Source organism: Chinchilla lanigera, unplaced genomic scaffold (genome assembly GCF_000276665.1).
Source record: "Chinchilla lanigera isolate Chin_1 unplaced genomic scaffold, ChiLan1.0 scaffold00062, whole genome shotgun sequence".
Classification (NCBI taxonomy): domain Eukaryota; kingdom Metazoa; phylum Chordata; class Mammalia; order Rodentia; family Chinchillidae; genus Chinchilla; species Chinchilla lanigera.
Window position 1 is genome coordinate 14,573,420 of NW_004955463.1, and position 22,500 is coordinate 14,595,919.

Genomic DNA, 22,500 nt, shown 5'->3' on the forward strand with positions numbered 1-22,500 from the left:
AAAAAAAAAAAAAAGAAAATCTATTTGATATTTATTAAACTTAAGTGGATCCTAATTCTAACAACTATAATTTCCTCTGGCTATTGGGTGTCAGTGACTCATCCTGTCTTATAGTAGATGGTCCATCATCAAAACACAGCTCAGATTATCTGCTAGAAGTCATACTTCTGCAGAATGTTAATAAATAATGGTTATAGAGCAAAACATACTCAGCATATTAGTATAAGAAACATAATGATCAATCTTCATTGGAATTGGAGTCTTCTTGAGTGTACTTGTTTACAGATGTACCTTGTAGGTGACTACTTTTGAATGGACACTCTTTAGGCATATCTAATTATCCAAAATAGAGGTTTAAAACACCTTTCTCTATTGCTGACTCCAAATAGATTTTTAACATACAGGTAGAAAATGGTTCAAGATAAAAATGGTTCCATTTCTATCAAGCACTGTCAAATGTGTTAATTTTTTTTTGTGTGTGTGTAGGAGAATCACAATAACATGCCTATTTGATGAAGTCTGATATTAACATTTTATCATAGAACAGAATTATAAAATTTTTTTTAAAATTTTCTTTTGATTAGTATGTTGGTTATATGAAATAGTGTTCAAATAGACATTTGAATTTGACTGGGACACAGGAATTATCTATATCAATTATCTTACTTAAATATGGTCAAAATTTATTATGTATGTTTCTATCCACATATACTTTTCCAATGCATGGTCATTAGCTAGTTTCTCGTAATTATTTTAAGCCCAGGGGTTAGAAATAGTTTATTGGCAGTATCATTAGCCTAAGAAGTGAAAGGATCAGAAAATCTGTTAGATTGCTTTTTATTCCTTTATCTATGGATATTGATTATTTAAAACTATGTGTTTTTGAAATGCTTAAAAACATATTTGCTTTAAAGTAAACACAAATAACATAAAGGGGAAAACTCATTTTATAGTTATACCAATTTGACGAAAATGAAGGCTTCATTGTGTTCTTTGAAACTTGGGCCTTGTTTTCATTTTATTACTATTTATCACTAGAGTGAATCATTTTGATTTATTGTTTTGAAGTGTTGGTAAATATCTAAATGCCTCAATTTTTAATTCAGAAGAAATACTTAGATTCTTATCTTCATTGTAACAGATTATAGATATTTTTATTCCTTTTTTGTCTTTTTGAGACAGGGCCTTGCTATGCAGTTCAGATTGGCCTTGAGCTCGCTTTATAGCCTGGGCTGGTCTTGAGCTTGCAATGATTCTCCTATCTCAGCCTCCCAAGTGCTGGGATTACAGGTGTGTGCCACCATGCCTGACTGATATTTTTATTCTTATATTACATTAATGATAATAATTTGCCTTCTTCACTTTTACAGTATGATATGATGGGAAGAAATCAGACTGCTGTCAGAGAAGAAATGATTCATTTAGCAAACTACTTGGATAGCGTAAGTTGTATTTTCTGTCACCTAGGGTTATTCTGCCCTATCTTTCATAGCCTCAGAACAGAATTTAAAAATTGTCTTATTTTGAGTTCTCATTATCATAGGTTTATGTGACTCAGTCTTTGAAACATCTTTTTTCTAGTTTGTCTTCTAACTTTCTTAGTGCTTGAAAGGAATGTATAAGTGTAAAAAAGATTGAGAAAATAAAAATATTTTAAATTAGAATCTACTTCGTCTTTCAGTAGGCTTAGGTACTTTGTTGTTTATGAAAAGATTTTAAAATCTTTATTGAGAGAATCTTATTTTACATAATGCCGCCTCCTCCCCTGAGACTGTAATACTTTCTTTGTGTGTGTGTATATGTGATTTGGTTTTAGATACTGGATTTTATCCCATGGGTGATAGTAAAGAGTTAGATACTTGTTTTATGAGATAATTTTACATTTATTTCCCTGATAGCAAACGTCAGGGATGATAATGATGATGACAATGGTAATGGTAACATTCTGCTGAGTATTAGAAAAGAGCTAAGGGCTTTATATTACTCATTTATTCCTCACAGTACCTTTGTGAAATAGATATGAGTTCCACAATCCTTTATTTGAAATCTTTCTGTGTGAATAGAATTTTAGATAAAAATTTAGAAAGGTTTTATGGTTTATCATGTATTATATAACACCTCCAAGAGGATCATGGGACAGTACATTGTGATCATACCCATTGGTATTTCTGCAGTGAAAGATATGAATAGTCACCTTAAATGTATTCCATCACTGTAATAGAATACCTGACATAGTTAACCTTTAATGAGAAAAGACTTATTTTGGTTTATAGTTTTGAAAATTTTAGTCTATGTTCCATTAGCCCCATTGTTTATGACCTGTAATGAGACAGCACAGCATGGCAGGAGCGTGTCGTGGAGCAGAACCATTCATCTATTTGTCAGGAAACAAAAGAGAGGAAGAGGAAGGGGTGGGTTTTATGGTTCCTTCAAGGCCCCCCCTCAGCCCACCTCTTAGGTTCCACTGCCTCTCCATAGTAGAGACCAAGACTGCAGCACATCAGCTTCTGGGGAACATTCCAGATCCAAACCTTAGCAATGGGATAAATACAGAATATGAATAGACTTGCATTACTCCAGGGTAAATTTTGGAACAAAATTCACCAAAAAACTTAATTTTCATTGTTGTCAGGTTTTAGAATAGGCAATAAAAGGGATTTTGAATTTCAGTTACTTACTCTTTATGGATCTCTGTTATCATTTTTGAAACTTTTGAGAAGTTAGAGTGTCACTGTATTGAAGGAAAGACTTTGTTTTGGAAAGGGAGCTCTTAATTTAAATAGTTGTGTTACTTCATGTGGTTAAAAGATTTTTCTCATATTTTAAAATGTATTTTATGTGCTTTTATTTCTCTTTTCTTCCTAGATGTATATTATGCTAAATATTCGAATTGTTCTGGTTGGGCTGGAGATTTGGACAAATGGAAACCTGATCAGTGTAGCAGGAGGTGCTGGTGATGTGTTGGGAAACTTTGTACAGTGGCGGGAGAAGTTTCTTATAACACGTCGGAGACATGACAGTGCACAGTTAGTTCTGTGAGTGGTTTCTAAAAAAAGTACTGAGGATGAAATGATGAGAAAGATATTTTTGCTTATTTTATTGTACTAGACATATATATAAAATTCACTTTCAAGGTTTTTTGCATTTATTTCAATGAAGAAAGCTCGGTTGTTTGATACCATAGTATATAACATGATAATGAGAACTCTCTTCTGTATTAGATTCTTCTTTCCTTATATCCCATGTCCTTCTCCTTTCTTGAATTTATGTCCTTATTTTGGTATAGCATATTTTCTAGTTGCTTTTTGTGAAAGATGTATGGAAAAAATAAATTTTGACCTATTGCATATCTGACAATGTGTTTTCACAGTCTAAGAACAGAATTTAAAGGTGGTGTCAACTTGAGCTCTGGTTAGTCCTCAGTCTTTCACAGGTGGTGCTGGAGATCTAACCCAGTGCCTGTTGTGTGCTGGGCAAGTGCTGTAGCACTGAGCTATATCCTTAGCCCTAGGCAATTTTGAAGGCACTTTGTTATTGTCTTTTGACCTTTAGTAAACCTCTCTCCCCAGTCAAACCTAGGGCCTTGCACCTGCTAGACAAGTGCTTTGCCTTTGAGCTCCACTTGCAGACCTTAGTAGTATTCTCCAGAAGCCTGAAACCATTCCTATTCCTGGTCCTTTTTTTGTGTGGCTGGTAGTGTTTCATTGTCAGTGGAAACTTTTAGGGTCTTCTTTTGGCTGTCAGGCTTCTGAGTTTTCCTGATGATGTTTATCATTAGGCCTTTTGTCATTTACTGTGTCCTCGGTGGGTAATTTCTAACTGCAAACTGATGTCTTTCAGTTTTAAGAGTTTTTATTGAATTCTTTTATAGGTGGTTTCATCTTCTATTTTATTTGTATTCATGTCTCCTGGGATTCCCTTTACTAGGCTATTGGATTTCTTGTCCTAGTCCTCTGATTTTTTTTTTTTTTTTTTTTTTTGCTTGTTTTGTTTTCTCTTGTGAATTTGGCTTGATTTGAAGCAAGAAACTAAAAATGCCTAAATAGATTTTTATAGCCCCATAATCCTGTTTTTAAGTTAATTTTCAGTAAAATCACACATGCAAGTATCCTCATTCCAGTGACAATACCATCTGAGTCACAGGACCAAATGGAGCAGGCATCAGGCCTGTGTATTGTGTCTTCCCCAACTCTATCTGCCAAACTACTTTCTCCCTATGTTGTTTGGTGTCTTTACTCTCTCTTCTGTTGAATACATTCTCAGGTGTTCAGTGATCTTTGGTTGCTTGTTTGGAGTTAATGGGGCACTAAAAAACCATTTGGAAGACTTGAGTACATGAGTGGGTCTTGGGGACTGAGGGGTGTATTATCAGCTGAAATGATTCCTTGGCAATCCCGTGTTTCAGGAGCTTTGTCATATTCACTGAGCTCATCAGATGCCCCAGAGAAGGAGTTACTTGAAAGGTATTTATTCAGTGCATACCCTAGACATTGGGACATGGCAGTGACCAAAATAGTTGAAAATACCTCCTCTTCATGGAATCCTTATTCGGTGTTATAGACTAGGATTTCTTAAGTTCTGAGGAAGGGATTGTCTGTAAATGAGATAAATAAGTATTATGTAATTTGTTAAGTAATGATGGTGGTAAGGAGGAAAAATAAAATAGGAACAGTTGATATGAAAGTACGAAAGGAACGAGGCTGAAATCTGAGGTAACTTGGTTGGGGCAAACCTCATTTACACGACTTGCAAGAAAAGACCTGAAGGAGGGTAGGGCTGAGCTGGGGAAATACATTGGGAAAGAGAGCTCCAGCTGAGGAACCAGGCCAGAGACAGTGTTGGGCAGGTTGAAGAACAGTGTGGGGACTGCTGTGACTTCTGTTCACTGTGTTCCACACCTTGCAGCCTCCCTTGTGAATAAATTCCCTGGTTTGTTACATCAAAATTGGTCAAACAAACAAATGCAATACATTTTCACAAAGTTTTTCATCTAGAAGTTTAAGAAACAACTTAGCTTAGTGTATATAAAAGTATCATGTGTCTGAAAAAACTCTCAAATGCATTTGTAATATTAATCTCATTTTCTGATAATGGAAAGGAGAAAAGACAGAGCTAACTATGTTTCCATTTGAAAATTGTTACTTGTCTTTGCCATTCTCCCAGTTTTTGTAGGTGTGCTAATCCATTTGATGTTACCCATAGAAATAGGAGCAATGTGTTCTCATGTCCACAAATACATTTTATAACTTTTACCTTTTCATTTAGAAAGAAAGGCTTCGGCGGGACTGCAGGAATGGCATTTGTGGGAACAGTGTGTTCCAGGAGCCATGCAGGCGGGATCAACGTGGTATGTTCTTGATGTCCAGTTTTGGATCGCTGCATAAGGGCAGTATTTATTGACTCTATATGCCTTCTCTGGTGCTTAAAGTATATTTTGAATATTACAGAGGACACAATAGAAGCAAAAAGTGTGTTCTTTTCATAGATCCTGGATCAACTTTCTTAATCTTTATTATGTTTATTAGCATCTTTTAATGGATGAGGAAAGAGTCTGTTCAAAAGAATTGTTAGTCACCAACCAGTTTTCCCATGAACTGTTTTTATTTTAAAGGGAATAGAAAACAAAATAACAACGAAGATAAAAAGAAAACAACACAAAAACAATAAAAGTGATGCAGAATTTCAACACAAGATGATAGGAAATTAACAATGGTTGTTATATGACATATTGTTATCTTCAACGAAGTTGCTCAGATTCCAGATGTAAGATTGATCAAACGATTAAAGAGAATAAAAAATAATAATACAAAAAATTAGAAACAGTACAGTTTCACTAATCAAAATGGTAGGACTTCAACAATGGTTGTTATATTGCATATTATTTTTTTCAAATTAGATGTTCAAATTACCAGGGATAAGCATGCAAAATTGGTAAAAAAAAAAAAGATTTAAGCATTAACTGTTCTTTCATTAAACCAAGATATTAGTAGTTCAATTATCCCATCTATTCTTGTATATACAGATTTTTTTCCCTTCTTTCTTTCTTTTCTTTTCCTCATCCCAGTTGTTCTTTCCTTATAAGCAATTTCTTTCCCTTTCACAATATCTATTGTACCTTTTGGGTTTATTTACTCTTTCAGGTTCTTACACTAGGGAGACAATACGATGTTTACACATGAGAGTCTGATTTATTTCACTTATGAGTATGGCCTCTAGTTACATCCATTTACGTGTAAAAACCTCAAGTTTATCTTTTTTAGTAGCTGAGTGATACTGCATTGTGTAAAAATTCCATATCTTTTTATCCTTTCCTCAGTTGATGGGCATTTGGGCTATTTCCAAGGTTTAGCTATGACAAATTACACTGCTACATACATGGATGAATATATATGCATTATGGTATGATGTTTTCAGTTCTTCTGGAAAAATACCCTATCAGGATTGAATGGGACCTCTAATCCTAGTTTTCTGAGGAATTTCCACACTGATTTCCATAGTGGTTGTACCAGTCTACATTCCCACCAGCAGTAGAGAAGGGTTCCTTTTCCCCCACAGCCCTTCCAGCATTTGTAATTGGTTGACTTCTTGATGATGGCCATTCTTTCTGGGGTGAGATGGAATCTCAGTGTTGTTTAGATTTGCATTTCTCGAATGACCAATGATGTTGAACATTTTTTCATATATTTGCCATTTGTATTTCTTCATTTGAGAAGTGTCTATTCATCTCAGATGCCCATTTTTGGATTGGGTCCTTGAATTTTGGGGGCTTGATTTTTAAAAATTTTTATATGTTCTAGATAGAAGTCCTTTGTCTGAGGGACAGTCAGCTAAAATTTTTTCCCAATTGATGGGTTTTCTTTTTACTCTGTTGGTGATTTCTTTTGATATACAAAAACTTTTCAATAAGATGAGATCCCAGCCCATAAACTATTTTGAATAATCAACCTGTTGGGCCTAAGGTGATTGATCTATTGCCTAACATCAGTATGTGAGTTGTACCATTTTCTTACTAGACTGAAACGTATAGACTCATTGGATGCTAGATTCATACAGGCTATCAACATTTAGTGCATAAATTTCCTTTTGTGGAAAATCTGAGAAACAAAACACTTCCTTTCATTCAGAAACCTAATTACTACCTTCCTGTGTTTGGATAGTTTGGACAAATCACTGTGGAGACATTTGCATCCATTGTTGCTCATGAGCTGGGTCATAACCTTGGAATGAATCACGATGACGGGAGAGATTGTTTCTGTGGAGCAAAGAGCTGTATCATGAATTCCGGTGCATCGTGAGTAATTGAATTCTTTCTTAATTTGGTATTGTAGAGCAGGTTTCTTAAGTTTGGAGGACTATTTAAATCGATAATGAAAGAATAGAGAAAATTATTCCTGATTCCTTGAAATTCATCAATGAGAAGTCTATTTTTTAATTAAGTAATTCCAGAGAGCTTTTAGAAAGAAACTTTTTTTAATAGGCCTAGATATGTTACTATGCTCTGTAAAGCCAGGAGATGGGTCAGAGGAATATAGGAGCATGGAAAAATTTACATGCTACATTCGGTGTAGATTGTATTGGATTTGGAGTGTATGAAAAATTTACCCACAAACTCTTACTTAAGAAAATACATCATACTCACTTTAAGTAAAAAAAAATCTTGACATGTTCCTATTAACCTCTTTTTCATAGAGATAAAAGTAGGAAGTAATGCAGAGAAGGGGAGAAAAATAGTAAGCATTTATTAAGTTCTTTTTTATGAATAGACACTATTCTGGGTTCTTCAAAGGTATCCACACACTGCTCAACAATCTAATGAGATGTAGGTACCTTGTCCACTTGTGGGTGTGGAAAGTGAACCACACATCTAAATTCCTGACTGAGATTTGAAGTCAAGAAGTCTGGGTCAAAACCTATGTTTAGAAGGTCGTCCAAAAATAATTACAGTAGAGGGCCCCAGGGTGGATCTTCTCCCTGGGGAGATACATTTCTTATTTACCAGCAACACCTTGAGCAGAATGCTGAATTTATGTGGAATAGTAGCTGAGCCTGATTGAAAATTAGATACGAGAGATAGTCATCTTTAGCAAATACAGATGGAGATTCCTTGTGAGAATATCCAGGGCCAGATGTTCACCCACCCCACTTTCCTCCCTCAGGCTGTTAAAGCACAGATGGAAGAATAGAACTTCTACTCAGCTGCTTAGCTGAAGATCCAAGGACAGTTCTAAGCATGTACCAGTGTAAAGGGAAGACTCAGGCAGGATTTACACTCTTTTTGAGCAACTGCTAAGCTCAGAAGCAGATATGAAAGGATTAAAACAGTGCTTATGCAAAACTATTCATCATAAAAAATTATGTGCTTAAGAAGTCTTATGTTTGTAAAGAATTCTTGTAGGAAAAACAAGTAAATTTGGCATTTGTTTTGATTGGCGGTGTATTTGAAAAAGATACGAATTCAGGGAAAGAAAAATGAGTAATGAACAATGAGATAAGACTAGAGATTAAAATAAAAGAGCACTCAGAGTTAAGGAAGGAATGTTATGAAAGAATGCTATAGTGAAATTTAAAGTGGTATAAGAAGCAATGAGGAATGGACCCAGGCTTCCTCTATTTACCTATCATATTTATTGAGCACTTGGAATGCTCAATGAGTTAAAGACTTGCTTGTCAAGGAGTTGGCATGTAATGGGGGAAGACAAACTTACACCTAAGAAATAAAGGATATAGAATGCTTGAAGGTGATAAGTTCTATGGCAATGAATTAGAGTGGGACAGAGAGATCTGGGAGAGCTACAGGGGACAGTGGTGGTGGAAAAAACAGCAGGCCTCATACTCGCAGCACAGTGAGGTAGAACAGAAAGCTCTAAATGAGTCCATAGGTATATAAATCTTACATCAAAGAGACAGAAGTATAGTTAAAATATTTTGAAGGGTATTATTAATACTGTATTTAAAACTTACTGCATATTGAACCTTAAACATGAAAGGAAGATGATCTCATATATGCATAAGGTGATTCATCTTTTTCCACAAGAGCAGAGCCAAAAGAGGGAGTTTTGGTTTTTTGGTTTTTGTTTTACTAACTGGAATATAATTGCCATGGGGATATAACAGATGTAAAAGGAGAGTTCTGTTTGGGTCTTGGTGAGGGTAGCAGTAAATTGTAGGAGAGGCTGACCTCATAGGAGTTAAGTAGAACTCCCAGCTTGAGTGACCTGATAGAGTGGACCCCACTGGTATAGTTAACCTTATTGTCCTTCAAATTTATCTTTGCCAATGCCTCTTTTTGGCTACATTTATTTGGATGCAGTCCATATAGGCCAGTCTTAAACATGGGACATGAGAGAAGCACTGTATAAGTTAGGACTTGAAAGAGAAAACAAAATATCCAGCACATATAATACCTAGTACTGGTACTATTGCAGGTTAGGTACCCCTAATCTGAAAATCCGAAGTCCAAATGCTCTGAAATCCAAAACTTTTTGAGCACCAACATAACAGTGAAAAAGTTTCAGATTCCAGAGCATTTTGGATTTCATGTTTTTGGATTAAGAGTACTGAGCTGGTAAAGTCTGTGAAAGAGCCCCAAAATGTAAGAAACACTGAAAAGTGTAATAGTTGTAGCACCAAGAATTTTGTATAAGGGATACTCAACCTGTGGTTTATCTTGTTTTGGAAGTTCTAGCTAAGACTATGAATAAGGAGAAGATTTAGAAGCAAGTACATAATTGAACAGAGTCACTTTCTTGTCACTAGGACAAAATACCTGACATCCACAACTTAAAGAAGGAGAGAGAGGTTTATTATGGCTCATAGTTGAGAAGTTTCAGTCCATGTTCGTTTTAGACATGGGACGGAAGAAAGGCTTGGGGTAGAGGAGAGCTGCTCACATGATGGTGGTCAGGAAGCAGAGAAAGAAGGGAGGAGCAGGTAGGGAACTATATACTCTTCCAGGTTCTGCCTGCAGTGACCCATCTCCCCTGACCAGGGCCCACCTCCAGGCAGCCAGTCAGCATAGCTTGCATGGTTCAGGCCTCTTTCTGAAGCCCTGCTGTGAGCACATGAGGCTCATGGGGTGACTTCTAGATCTAAATCACAACAGCTGTAACTCAAAAACATAAAACAGATTTTCCATAAATCAGCCATAACCATTTTGAAAAATGAGAGGGAGAAAGCTGTATGTATTTGTCCTAAATTTTAGCTATCTTGGAATCAGCTTAACAGGAAGCATGTAGGACTTGTTTAGAGAAGATGCAGTTTACTGAAGGTTGTAACAGATAATTTGAGTAAAGGGAGCACTATTTTATGAGAATACTGAGTGTTGAAAATATATTCATCAAATTAAGTCATAAATTTAATGCACTTCCTGTCAAGTTCCAAATATATATATACATATATATTACTCTCATTTTGGAATGCAAAATGAATTTAAAGTCAATTTGAAGAAGAAGAATTTTTGTGATTATAGTGAAGAAAACTTTGAAAAAAAAGGTCCCTGAGGAAGGCTGTCAGTACAAGGTTATTAGTATGTTTTGGGAAAGTACAATATTAATTCAAATGCATAATAAATGTATCAATAGACTCAGAGTAAAAACCTCAATAAAACTGACATTTAAGAATTTTGTTGTAGGAACATTTAGTGTGAATTCTACCCTTTTAATGATTTTTAGGTGTACAGTACAGTATAGGCACAGTGTTGCACAGCAGATCTTTAGATTTGTGAATATCTTCTGTGATTGAAATTTTATATCTACTGATCAGCAGTTTCCTGATTCTCCCTTCCCCAGCCATTGGCCTTCCCTGTTTTATTCTTTGCCTCCATGAGTTTGGTTAGGTACTCATTTGAGTATTATCAAGCATATTGTCCTTGTAAGCTTGGCTTATTATTATCCAATTAGCATAATGTCCTCAAGTTCATTGTTGTAAATGGTGGAATTTCCTTCTTTTTTAAAGGCTGAATAATATTTCATTACATATGTACCTGTGTGCATATGTATATCATTTAATAGAATATAGAGTCTGCCAAAAACGTATATAGACTCCATTTATTAATATGGTGGGGCTGGGGATATAGCTCAGTGGCACAGTACTTGCCTGGAAAGCATGAGGTCCTGAGTTTAATTCTTGGAACAACAACAAAAAAAAAATTGTGAACTGCTGCTTGGGTAACCTTGATCATTAAGATTGTTGCACATTTTCAATTTCTCTATATAGTAGATTTTCTGCAATATCCAACATCCTCTAGGGTCCCACATGTGAGAGTAACATCATCTACTAAGAAAACATACTATTTTTCTTTTCCTGAACTGTGCATACATTTTTTTGGCAGACTTTGTAATACACCATTTTAATAAATGCCTGGAAGCTAATGGCCACCACTTTGAGCACCTCTTGTAATTGTGGAGGCCAAGGTAACTTGTATTAATCTCATGGTGTCTCAATAAATTTAGTTTTAAAATTTTGTACAAATTTTCTTTTCCTGATGTATACATTTTTTGGGTAGATTTGTGTATTATATATATATATATCATACTATCTTTATTCACCTGTGGATGGGTATTGGAGTTGTTTCCAAATCTTAACTGTTATGAATACTGCTACAGAGAATGTGGGGGTGCAGATATTGCTTCAAGATTCTGACTTAAGTTGTTTTGAGTTTATACACAAAAAAGTGAGATTGCAAGATTATATGGTAATTCTTTCTTTTTTTCTTTGGAGACAAGGTCTCGCTTCGCAGCCTCAGCAGGCCTCGAACTCACAGGGATCCACCTGCCTCAGCCTCCCAAGTGCTGGGATTACATGCATGCACCACCATGCCAGGCACTGTTTTTATTTTTAAAGGAACATCCATGTTATTTTCCATAGTTCTGCATTGTTCTACATCCCCACCAATGATTTAAGAGAATATATAAGGATTCTAATTTTTCTACATCTTCACCAATCCTCATCTTTGGTTTTTGATAATAGTATTCCTTACGTGTGAGCTGATACTTCATTGTAGCATTGGTCTGCCTCTCCCTAGTGATTGGTGATGTAAAACAGCCTTTCATATACCCAGTGACCTTTTCAATGTCTCTGGAGAATTGTCTACTCAAGTTCTTTGCTGATTTTTTTAGGGAGCTACTATTGTTACTATTATTATGCTATTGAGTTGTAGGAATTTCTTATACACTTTGGTATTAAGCAACATGATCTGTATTATTTTTCCAAGTTATTTCATAACTTGACTTTTCACTCTGTTGATTGTTTCCTTTGCCTTGCAGGTATTTCGCTTGCTGTAGCCTCCCTTGTCTATTTTTGCCTTGTTGCCTGTTCTTGTGTCAGATCCATGAAGTCATTGCCAAACCAATGTCATGGAGTTTTTTCTTTCTTTTTAGGAGTTTTACAAATTAAGATCTTAGATCTCAATATCTTTGAAACATTTTGAGTTAATTTTTGTATATGATTTGAGATAGGGGTCCAGTTACATTTTTTTGCTTGTGGATATGCAATCTTTTTCCACAGCATTATATTCATATTATCTTTTTCTAATGGTGTGTGTATATATATATGTATAAAGTTAGCTTTGTGTTGCTGCAATAAAATAGAAAATAAACTTACAGAAAAAATAAACTTGAAAAAATGCAGGTGGAAAGGTTTTGGTTTTCTTTTCAGAGGTTTCAGTCCATGGTAGCCAGCTGTATTGCTTTAGGCCTGTGGGAAGGCAGAAGTGTGGAAGAACGCTGCTCACTTCCTGGTGGCCAGGAAGCAGAGCAGGAGAGAGAGTACAAGGAAGGAGGTGGGGACAAGGTACATTCTTTCAGGGCAATACCCCAGTGACCTACTTCCTCTACACAGTTTCTATCCCCACTGCAGTTTGTACTACCTCCCAATAGTCCATTCAGTTATGAATTTCATCTAATGTAAGATACCATCACTTATAGACATGCATCCCAATTGAGGATGCAATAAGAATGTGCCTTGAATCATTCTGTGCCTCTCCTCCCTCTATAAAATGCTTTACAGATACAGCCGACTATTATGATGTATGATTGAACAATACAGTGAATGTGTAAATTATTAGAAATTTTTATTACAATAAAAGGCATTGCCATTAATCCCCCTCAAAACACCCTTAGCTTTGAACATACTTATGAACCCATCATTGGATGAGACCATTAATGAAGTTGGTGCCCTAATGATCTAGTGGGGCTGGGCTTGTAATTCAGTGGTAAAGTGCTTGTATAGGATGTATAAAACCCTGGGTTCAGTTCTCAAAACTACTACCTCTGAAGATTAATTTCATTGTTGTCTAAGCCTTCAACACATAAACCTTTTGGGGGAGATTTTACATGGGGGAGTTCATACATGAACTTCTGGCTTCTCTAGTATGTTCCAGTGGTCTGTGTGTCTGGTTTTATACTAGTACCACACTATTTTAATTACTATTATTTATTATTATTTCAATTACTATTATTTATCATTATTATTTAATATTTATTTAATACTTTAAATTAAATAAATAAAAATTTAATTAATTATTAAAATTATTAATATTTATTATTTAATTACTATTATTTATTATTTGCTATTTTAATTACTATTTTAATTTATATTTAAATTTGAAAACATGATGTTTCTAGCTTTGTTCTTTCTCAGGATGATTTTAGCTACCTGGGATCTTTTGTGGTATAAGGTGAATTCTGGAAGTTTTGAAAAATTTTTGTTTAGGGCTGGAAATATGGCTCAGTGGCATAGTGCCTGCCTGGCAAGCACAAGGTCCTGAGTTTGATTCCTGGTACCCGCCCCCCAATTTTTTTTTCTTGTGTTTAAAATTTTATTAGAATTTTGACAGGGATTACATTGACTCTGTAGATCACTTTGAGTAATGTAGATATTTTACCAGGATTCATTCTTAGAGTCCATGAACATGAGCTAACTTTGTATTTATTTGTATCATTTTTTATTTCTTTTTGCAGTGATATTTAGTTTTTAGTATAAAAGTCACTTCATTATGTTTATTCGTTAGTAGTTTATTATTTTTGGTGCTGTTATAAGTGGCATTATTTGCTTTTCTGGTGGTTTGTTGTTAATGTGTAGAAATGCAATTGATTTTTTTGTATGTTGTTTTTGAGACAGCTTTTTTTTGGTATGATGAATTGAATACACGACCTTGTGTTTACTAGGCAGGTGCTGTGCCACTGAGCTATATCCCCTGCTCTGTGTGTTGTTTTTTCATCCTACAATTTTACTGAATTATTAGTTTTAACAGTCATTTGTTATGGACCTGGGGTTTTTCTAGGTATATGATCGTGTCATCTGCAAATGGGGACAATTTTACTTTCTTTCCAATTTGGATGCCTTTCTTTTTATTTTTTCCTTTCCAGATTTTTCTGCCTAATTGCTCTGGGCTAGCATTGTGTTGAACAGAAGCAGCAAGAGGGTGACTATGTCTTTTTCCTGATACTAGTGAAAAATGCTACTTTTGTTGAATATAGGTATCTTTTGTCAGTTACTGTATTTTCTTGCACCACACTGGTATTTTTCTATTGGCTTTGAATCTATTTAGCTCTGGCTATTTTCTTTTCTGTGTGGCTTTTTCTTTTTTCTTTTTTGCTATTGCTGTTCTTTTATTAGTACATGTTCGCATTATATCATGAATACATTCATTGCAGATAGTTGGTACTTGTACATGATGCATCTTAATTCTTTTTACATCTTCTTCCCCTCCTTCTGCTTTCCCTCTCTTAGTTTCCTTCCCATTTGCTAAAGTTTCAATCACATTCAAGTTGAGAAATAAAAATATATATAAAATAGGTGTACATACATATATGTACATTTATGTTCTGCTTAGGATTTTTTGATGTTTTAACGTTTATAGCTTGATATTTTTCATCACTTGTGGAAAATTCTTAGTACGTCTTTATAGATTGCTTCTTCACATATTTGCCTATGTACATAGTACTTTGCTGTCTTCTATAATTCTAGTAAACTGTGTAAGATCTCACTGTGTCTCCTTTGATTTTTATCCTTGGTTATGTATTACCTATCATTTTGTTTCATTGTAGGTAATTTATTCTGACATCTTTCAGTTCATTGATCCTATATCTTATTTAGTCTGTTTTTAAACCTGTCCATTGAATTCTTAGTTTTACTTAATACGGTTCATTTGTCCAATTTCTGATCAAATTTGATATATTAGTTTTGTGGATTTTATTTTTTTGACAAAATTTTCAAGATCGTCATTTTTCTCTCTTCCCAAGCAAGCATAAATGTTTTATGGTTGTTGTATGATGATCCTAGTATCAGAAGACTTTATTGGACTAAATCTGCTCTTTTTTCTATTTCTTGTAGTATCTTTTGTCTTCATATTATGAACTAGGATGATGTTACCCTTAATTTGGATAATATTAAATCCTTTTTTGAGTGCAAATTTCATACCCTCCCTGTCATGTGCTGTTTAATAAATATTAATTTCATGTTCATTATTAGATCTGTCTTGGATATAAGTGATAGCGATGTTTGTTTTTCTTTCAGATAACTCAGTCTAAATGAGCCAGTTCTTTATTTAAAATTTATTTTAAAAATAAAAGAAGGAAAACATACTAACAAACAGACTGCCATTTACAAAATAGCATAAGAACAATACAAGCAAGACAGAGTTACAGACAAAGTGGTAGGAAATTAAGAATCGTTGTTGTATTACGTATTGGTATCTTCAGAGTGGTTTCTCAGAAAAACAAATAGAGACATGCAAGATTGATCAAATAATTAATCATTAACTGTTCCTTTCAGTAAAGTGAGAGAAGTCAGTAGTACAACTATGTTAGCTATCCTGTATATACATACATACATAATTTCCCCTTCTTTCTTTTCTCTGTTCCCTCACACCAATTGCTCTTTACTTTTGAGCATTTTCCTTTCATTTCACAATGTCTGTCATACCTCCTAGTTTTTATTCACTCTTTCAGGTTCTTACAGTAGTAAGACAGTACATTGCTTACACATGGAGGTCTGATTTATTTCACTTATGAGTATGGTCTCTAGTTGTGACCATTTACCTGTAAAAGCCTCGAGTTTATCTTTTCTTTATAGCTGAGTAATATTCCATTATATAAAAGTACCACAGTTTTTTTATCCATTCTTCAGTGGATGGACATTTGGGTTGCTCCCACAATTTAGCAATTACAAATTGAGCTACTATAAACATGGGTGCACATATATCGCTGTGATACGATGCTTTCAGATCTTCTGGGAAAATACCCAGAAGGGAAATAGCTGGGTTGAATGGGACCTCTAGACCTAGTTTACTGAGGAATCTCCAAACTGATTTCCACTGTGGTTTCACCAGTCTGCATTCCCACTAGCAGTGGAGAAGAGTTCCTGTTTCTCCACAGCCTCGCCAGCATTTATTATTGGTTGATTTCTTAATGTGAGCCATTTTTACAGGGGTGAGATGAAATCTCAGTGTTGTTTTAATTTGCATTTTGAGCCAGTGCTGTTTGATAAAATGTATGATCTAACTTTGTGATATGATTTTATTATTTATGCTATTTTGGGGGCCCTGTAGTAGTATTCTCAAGTGCCACTCTTAGATTACTGAAAGTGCAAAGTGCTCTTTCTGGGAGGTGCCTTTCCAGAGCAGTGGCATTCTTCACTCTGCCCCTAGGTTCCACTATCAGAAAGCCTTCATAATCAGGTGCCCTTTTCTCACTTCTCATTGCACTTCCTCCGTCCAGGTGTCAGGATCAGGGTAGCTGTGGTGGAAATACGTTCTAGTTACTCTCAGATTACTAATAGAAATGAGTAATAATATAAGTAATGTGTTCTCTATTGTGGTTTTTAAAATCATTTCCTAGTAGATGATTTCTGTCATTGTCGGTCACCTTTTGAAGGCGGTTTGGAAAGCTAACTTACATGTGAGAAAAGAGGAAGAGAGGTTTTAAATCATACATAACGTAGAGTCTAGAGGTATAAGTAGAAAGTAAGAATACTTAAGTTGCTTGTCAGCCAAATATCAGGAGAAAGACTGTTCTTTTTACAAGTGCCAGCCAGGAACGCTAGTGGAGCAGTATCTTCACTGCTGCCTCCAAAGCCTTACAAAGCATCACAGAAGTCCAATATTAGGGAATATTGCTAATATTTCTATGTGCAGAAAAGAACCAGAAGTGCTTCTGTTTTATGATTTTCAGTACTATGGTCAAACATTACAGGTGAAACAGATTTTTTTTGTAGATCTAGGATCAAACATTTAAAGCATTGTTTATGAGAAAATGATTTCAACTACTAAGTAACATGCTCATTTCAGAAATTACCTGTTTAAAAGAGGTCGATTTGTTATAGGTTATAATTAGGGACCTAAGTGTAGGAATGTATATACACCTGCACAACTCCTGTGGTTATTGTTTAATGTGTTTTTACAGAAAATGTTATTGTATATGTGCTATGTGGCAGGCACTGTACTTACCAACGTCAACCGTAGTATATGTGCTGCTGAAGCAAGCACCCAGGGTCAACAACAGAAATTTACAAGCCCCTGTTTGAGATCCCCTTTGTTTATTAAATAGTGATTATGTACCATATGTTCAGTATTTGTATTTGATATCTAATAGTCAGACTCCTATTGTCCCTTGTAAATCTGATCTAGCCAGTCTTCCCCATATTAGTTAAAGTAACTACTTCCTTCTACTGTCTCAGCACAATCTTGGCATCAGCCTTCTTTCTTTCTTCTGACACTCTTCAGCTTAATATCTTTCCTGTAAGTCACAAGTTATCTAGCTTCTTCTTCCTGCTTCCACTGTTACCATTCTGATTCATCATGTTGAGTAGATTCTCCTAAAAGCTGTTTTGCATTCTTGCTTAACATAGCAATTGTGGCAGTCCTACTGATGTGTAAGTCAAATCCTGTTTCCTTTTTTACACTTTCCATTGTTTACCCACCCTATCCCAGTGCCCCCTTCACTCACAGTAAAAAGAGACATTTTTATAGTGCTCTGTTTTCCCCTTTGCTCAGTGTATCTCTCATTACTCAGTCCCTCACTGGCTCACTGTGCTGCAGGCCCCCTGGCTTTCTTACTGTCAGCAAACATGCCATGTGGGCTTCTACTTAAGGTTCTTTGCACCTCTTGTTCCTTCTCTCTGTAATACTCTTTCCCCATATATGGAGAAAGCTGTTTATAGAAATATACAGTCAAAGACAGGCTGGGCTCTCAAGGAAGTCAGCAGAAAAATAAAGACATCAGAATTGTGGCTGGAGGTGCATCTGAGGAAGGCCAGGCCTCAAGATGAAGATGCAGTGGCTGGGCCTGCATGCCTGCCTAGGAATAAACAACAACTTGAAATTGTACTGTAATTAGCACCACCTGATCCAGTGAGCCCAGATAGGCATCAGTTGCCTGGGTGGGTGACCAGAGCGTCTGGACCCATCCCTTCCCAAAAATGCCTTTGTTCTTTCCATGTGCCCTTGCTGTGTGACTCATTTGCCTACTGGATCAATTTTAGCTAAGCAGCTATACCTGTAATCCTGTGGGTTGATTGTAATTTGACCCATGTTGTGACTTTGCTATATAAATTCCCTGACAAGGGGCCTTGACGGCCACCCCATTTGGGACCTCACCTGGAAATCTAGGAGCTATTCTTCTCTCCTTATTTAAATAAAACTCTCCTAATGCCTTCCTATGGTTTGTGACTTTATTCCTTGATGTAGTGGGACCATGAACTTGGCACATTTGACATCTAACGGGTTGGGAGTTACATTTTTCCTATATCACATATATCCAATTTTGATAAAAATGTCACAAAAACTGAAGTACTTGCCCTGCCTGCCTTTTAAAATTATTACTTCAAATTTCCTATTATCTTGTTTTGAAATTCTGTATTGTTTTTATTGTTTTTATCTGTTTTTAAAATAAAAAAATAAAGAAAATAAAATTATCACTCCTCCCCTGCACAGTTCATTGCCCTTGCTCCCTCTCTTCTTCTCCATAGCACTTCTCGCTCTCTGATATGCCCAGGTTACAAGTTTAGAGTCTGCTTTGCTCACTAGAATGTAGCCTTCACGGGGGAAGGGCTTTTGGCTTTTGTGTTCAGTTTCATCCCTTGCATGGAGAGGCGTACCTTGTACAAACAGGTGTCCATATTTGTTGATGATTGATACTATGCAAAAGCACATATTTGTTGATGTTGACATTATGCAAAAGGGCTCCTCTTCACAGTATTCTTAACAGTGGCAAGAAAAAGATTACAGAAAACAAGGCTTTCTGTTATTCACAAGCCTATGCTAGATCTTTCTTTCCGTCAATCACAATATTGCCTTGCACGTTCTTCTTTTTCCACAGTGAGTTAAGGGGTGACACTAGCTGGGGCCCTGGCGCCAAGCAGATTCAGGCTCTGTCTGTCATTTCTCCCTGCTTTTCCTTTAAATTGTCCTCTTTAGCAAGGGCTTAAGTCTTTCTAGTCAGGATTTGCCAGAAACCTTCCTGAGGCCTTTCCCTGTCTCTTTCTTACCTGCCTGCCCCATTTTTCCTACACAATGGCACCAAGTTCCCTTCAAGAAAAATTTTATTATATATATTTAGAATGTGTAATGTGATGCTTTGATATACATATAGGTGATGAAATAGCTACTATAGTTGGGCAAATTAATATATCTATCATCCCCTGTGGCAATAGCACCATTTTTTTTCCTTTGTGGCAATAGCACCAAGAATCTACTCTTTTAGCAAAAATCCTGAATGTAATACAATATTATTAACTATAGTCCTGTGTTGTACATTAGGTCTTTCGACTTGTTCATCCTTCACATCTACTGCTCTGTATCCTCTGACCTATGTCTCCCCATTTCCTTCCTTCCCACACCATAACCACTGTTTTGTTTTCTGTCTCTGTGCATTTACTTTGTTCTATTTCACACATAAGTGACATCAAGCGGTATTTTTCTTCTTGTGTCTGACTTACTTCACTTAGATAACATCCTCCATGTTCATCCATGTGACAGATGGCAGGCTGTCCTTTTACTTGTAGAAGGCTGAATTGTACCGTTTGACGCACATGCACACATGCACACACACACACTAGTTAATTTTCTCACTAATGGATACTTAGTTTGTTTCCATGTCTTGGCTGTTGTGAATAATGCTGAACATGGGAGTGCAGATATCTTTATGAGGTGCTGATTTTGTTTCCTTTGTGTATATACCCAGAGGAGAGATTGCTGAGTCACATGCTAGTTCTGTTTTTAATTTTTCTAGGAATCTCACAGTGTTTTCCATAATAGCTGCACAAATCTATGTTCCCACCAGCAGTGGATAAGGGTGTCCTTTTCTTCACACCTGTGCCCACACTTACCTTAGGTTTTGAATAAAACCTGTCCTAACAATGTAAGGTGAGATCATGTGGTTTTGGTTTGCATTTCCCTGGTAATTAGGGATCCTGAGCATTGTTTCACATACCTGTTGGTCATTGGTACATCTCTGTTTGAGACGTGCATTCAAGTCCTTTGCTCTTTTCAAAGTACTGGGATTTGAACCCAGGGCCTGTGCATCCTAGAAAAGTACTCTACCACTAAGCTATAACCTCAGCCTTTTTATTTTTGTTTTTTTTTGAGATAAGGTCTCTCAAAGTTGCCCTTGTTGGAGTTGAAGTGGTTATCCTGCCTCAGCCTCCTGAGTAACTGGGATTATGGGCACTGCCAATACACCCAGCTCCTTTGCTCATTTTTAAATTGTGTTCTTTGTTTTGCTGCTATTGAGTTTGTGAGTTTACAAATTTTTGATATTAGCCTCTTCTCATATATGGTTTGCAAATACCTCCCAGTCTGTAGGCGGCCTTTTCATTTTGCTGATGATTTCCTTTGCTGTGCAGGAGCTTTTCAATACTGTAGTTGTAGTAATCAAAACAGTATGGTACTGGCTTAAAAACAGTAGACCAATGGAACAAAAAAGAGAGTCCCAAAATAAACCCAAACATGCATAGTGAACTAATTTTCAACAGGGACATCAAGGGAGCACAGTGGAGAAAATATTGTTTCTTCAATAAAGGGTGCTGGGGAAACTAGAATGAAATTGGATCCTTGTTTTTTCACAGTTCACACATAGAATCAACTCAGAATGGATTAACAGAGATATTATAAGACTTGAAAGCATAAAACTCCTACAAGGAAACATTATGTTTCCTTGATATTTCTCTTAGTAATTATTTTGTCTTCTTTTCCTGATTAAAATTAGTAACACATGCTGATTATATAAATTAATGGGTTTCACTGTGACATTTTTAATTTTTATATTTTTGATACTATACCAAAAGCTCAGGCCACAAAAGAAGAAATAATTTTTTTTTTTTGATACCAGGAAGAAACTCAGGACCTTGTGCTTGCCAGGTACACACTGTACTGCTGAGCTATATCCCTGGCCCAAGAAGAAATAAATAAAAGAGGCTACCCTTGATACATTGTTTCCCCTTTGGTACTGCGAATTGAACCTGAGGCTTTTGTACCAAGCTACATCCCCAGGCTTTTTAGTTTTTATTTTGAGGTGCCTGCCTAAATTATCTAGGCAGGACTAGAATTTGCAGTTCTCCTTCCTCAGTCTCCTAGAGTGCTGGAATTACAGGCATGCACTGCCATGCCCAGCCCCCTGATAAAACTTTCAGTGTGACTTGGGTTTCTCCAAGACCAGGACATGCAGGTGCACGTGCATCTTGCTGCGTCTCAGGAGCCACGGTCCATCCATACCAGAATTGCCCATCCGCGTTTTCTGTAGCTCCCAATGAATGATAGTGTGTGTGGGAACAGAAGTGTGTCATCCTGCAGAGTGAGAAAAGACTGGGAACAATATATAGCTAGTTTCTAATATTTGTACTTTATTACATTAGATAAATAAGACTTAATTCTGTATAGACTAGATAATTTTTGTGATTTCTTAAAATTATGATTTTGTGTTTTAGTGTAAGTGACATGTTTGGAAGATGTTTTCATGGAGGTACAATATAATGTAACCAAAATTGTAAACCATTATATAGTAGCTTTAATGTTCTATATTTATTAGGAATAGTTACTAGTTTTCATTTCTGTCAACTTTTGTTAACTTATTTTTGAGCATTTGTAATATTTCTTTTTGGTTGAAGACATGACTTAAACATTTCAAAATGAACAATCATTGTAAGATCTTTTTTCTTAACATTTATTATAGAGGTTCCAGAAACTTCAGCAGTTGTAGTGCAGAGGATTTTGAGAAGTTAACTTTAAATAAAGGAGGAAATTGCCTCCTCAATATCCCAAAACCTGATGAAGCCTATAGTGCGCCCTCCTGTGGTAATAAATTGGTGGACCCTGGAGAAGAATGTGACTGTGGTACTCCAAAGGTCAGTTTAATTTTTGATTTTTTCTTTATAAAATTACCATGAGATTTGGAAAAAGAAAATCGCTGGTTTTGTGCAACTCTGGCATAGGAACTAAAATAAACTGCAGTGGCAAATGAGGGTTATTTTGTCTGTGTGACTGTTTCTAGGATTGGTCATTTCTTC

At 35.9% G+C, this 22,500-nt stretch overlaps 1 protein-coding gene across 1 annotated transcript in view; it reads left to right on the forward strand.

The window, feature by feature from the left end:
* Positions 1–22,500, forward strand: part of Adam9 (ADAM metallopeptidase domain 9) — a 101,074-nt gene that overhangs the window by 27,995 nt on the left and 50,579 nt on the right. Inside the window, exons 8-12 of the mRNA XM_005398463.2 lie at positions 1,371–1,442; positions 2,866–3,035; positions 5,266–5,347; positions 7,158–7,291; positions 22,167–22,338. Of these exons, the coding sequence (XP_005398520.1) occupies positions 1,371–1,442; positions 2,866–3,035; positions 5,266–5,347; positions 7,158–7,291; positions 22,167–22,338 (630 nt within the window). The remainder of the gene's footprint in view (positions 1–1,370; positions 1,443–2,865; positions 3,036–5,265; positions 5,348–7,157; positions 7,292–22,166; positions 22,339–22,500) is intronic.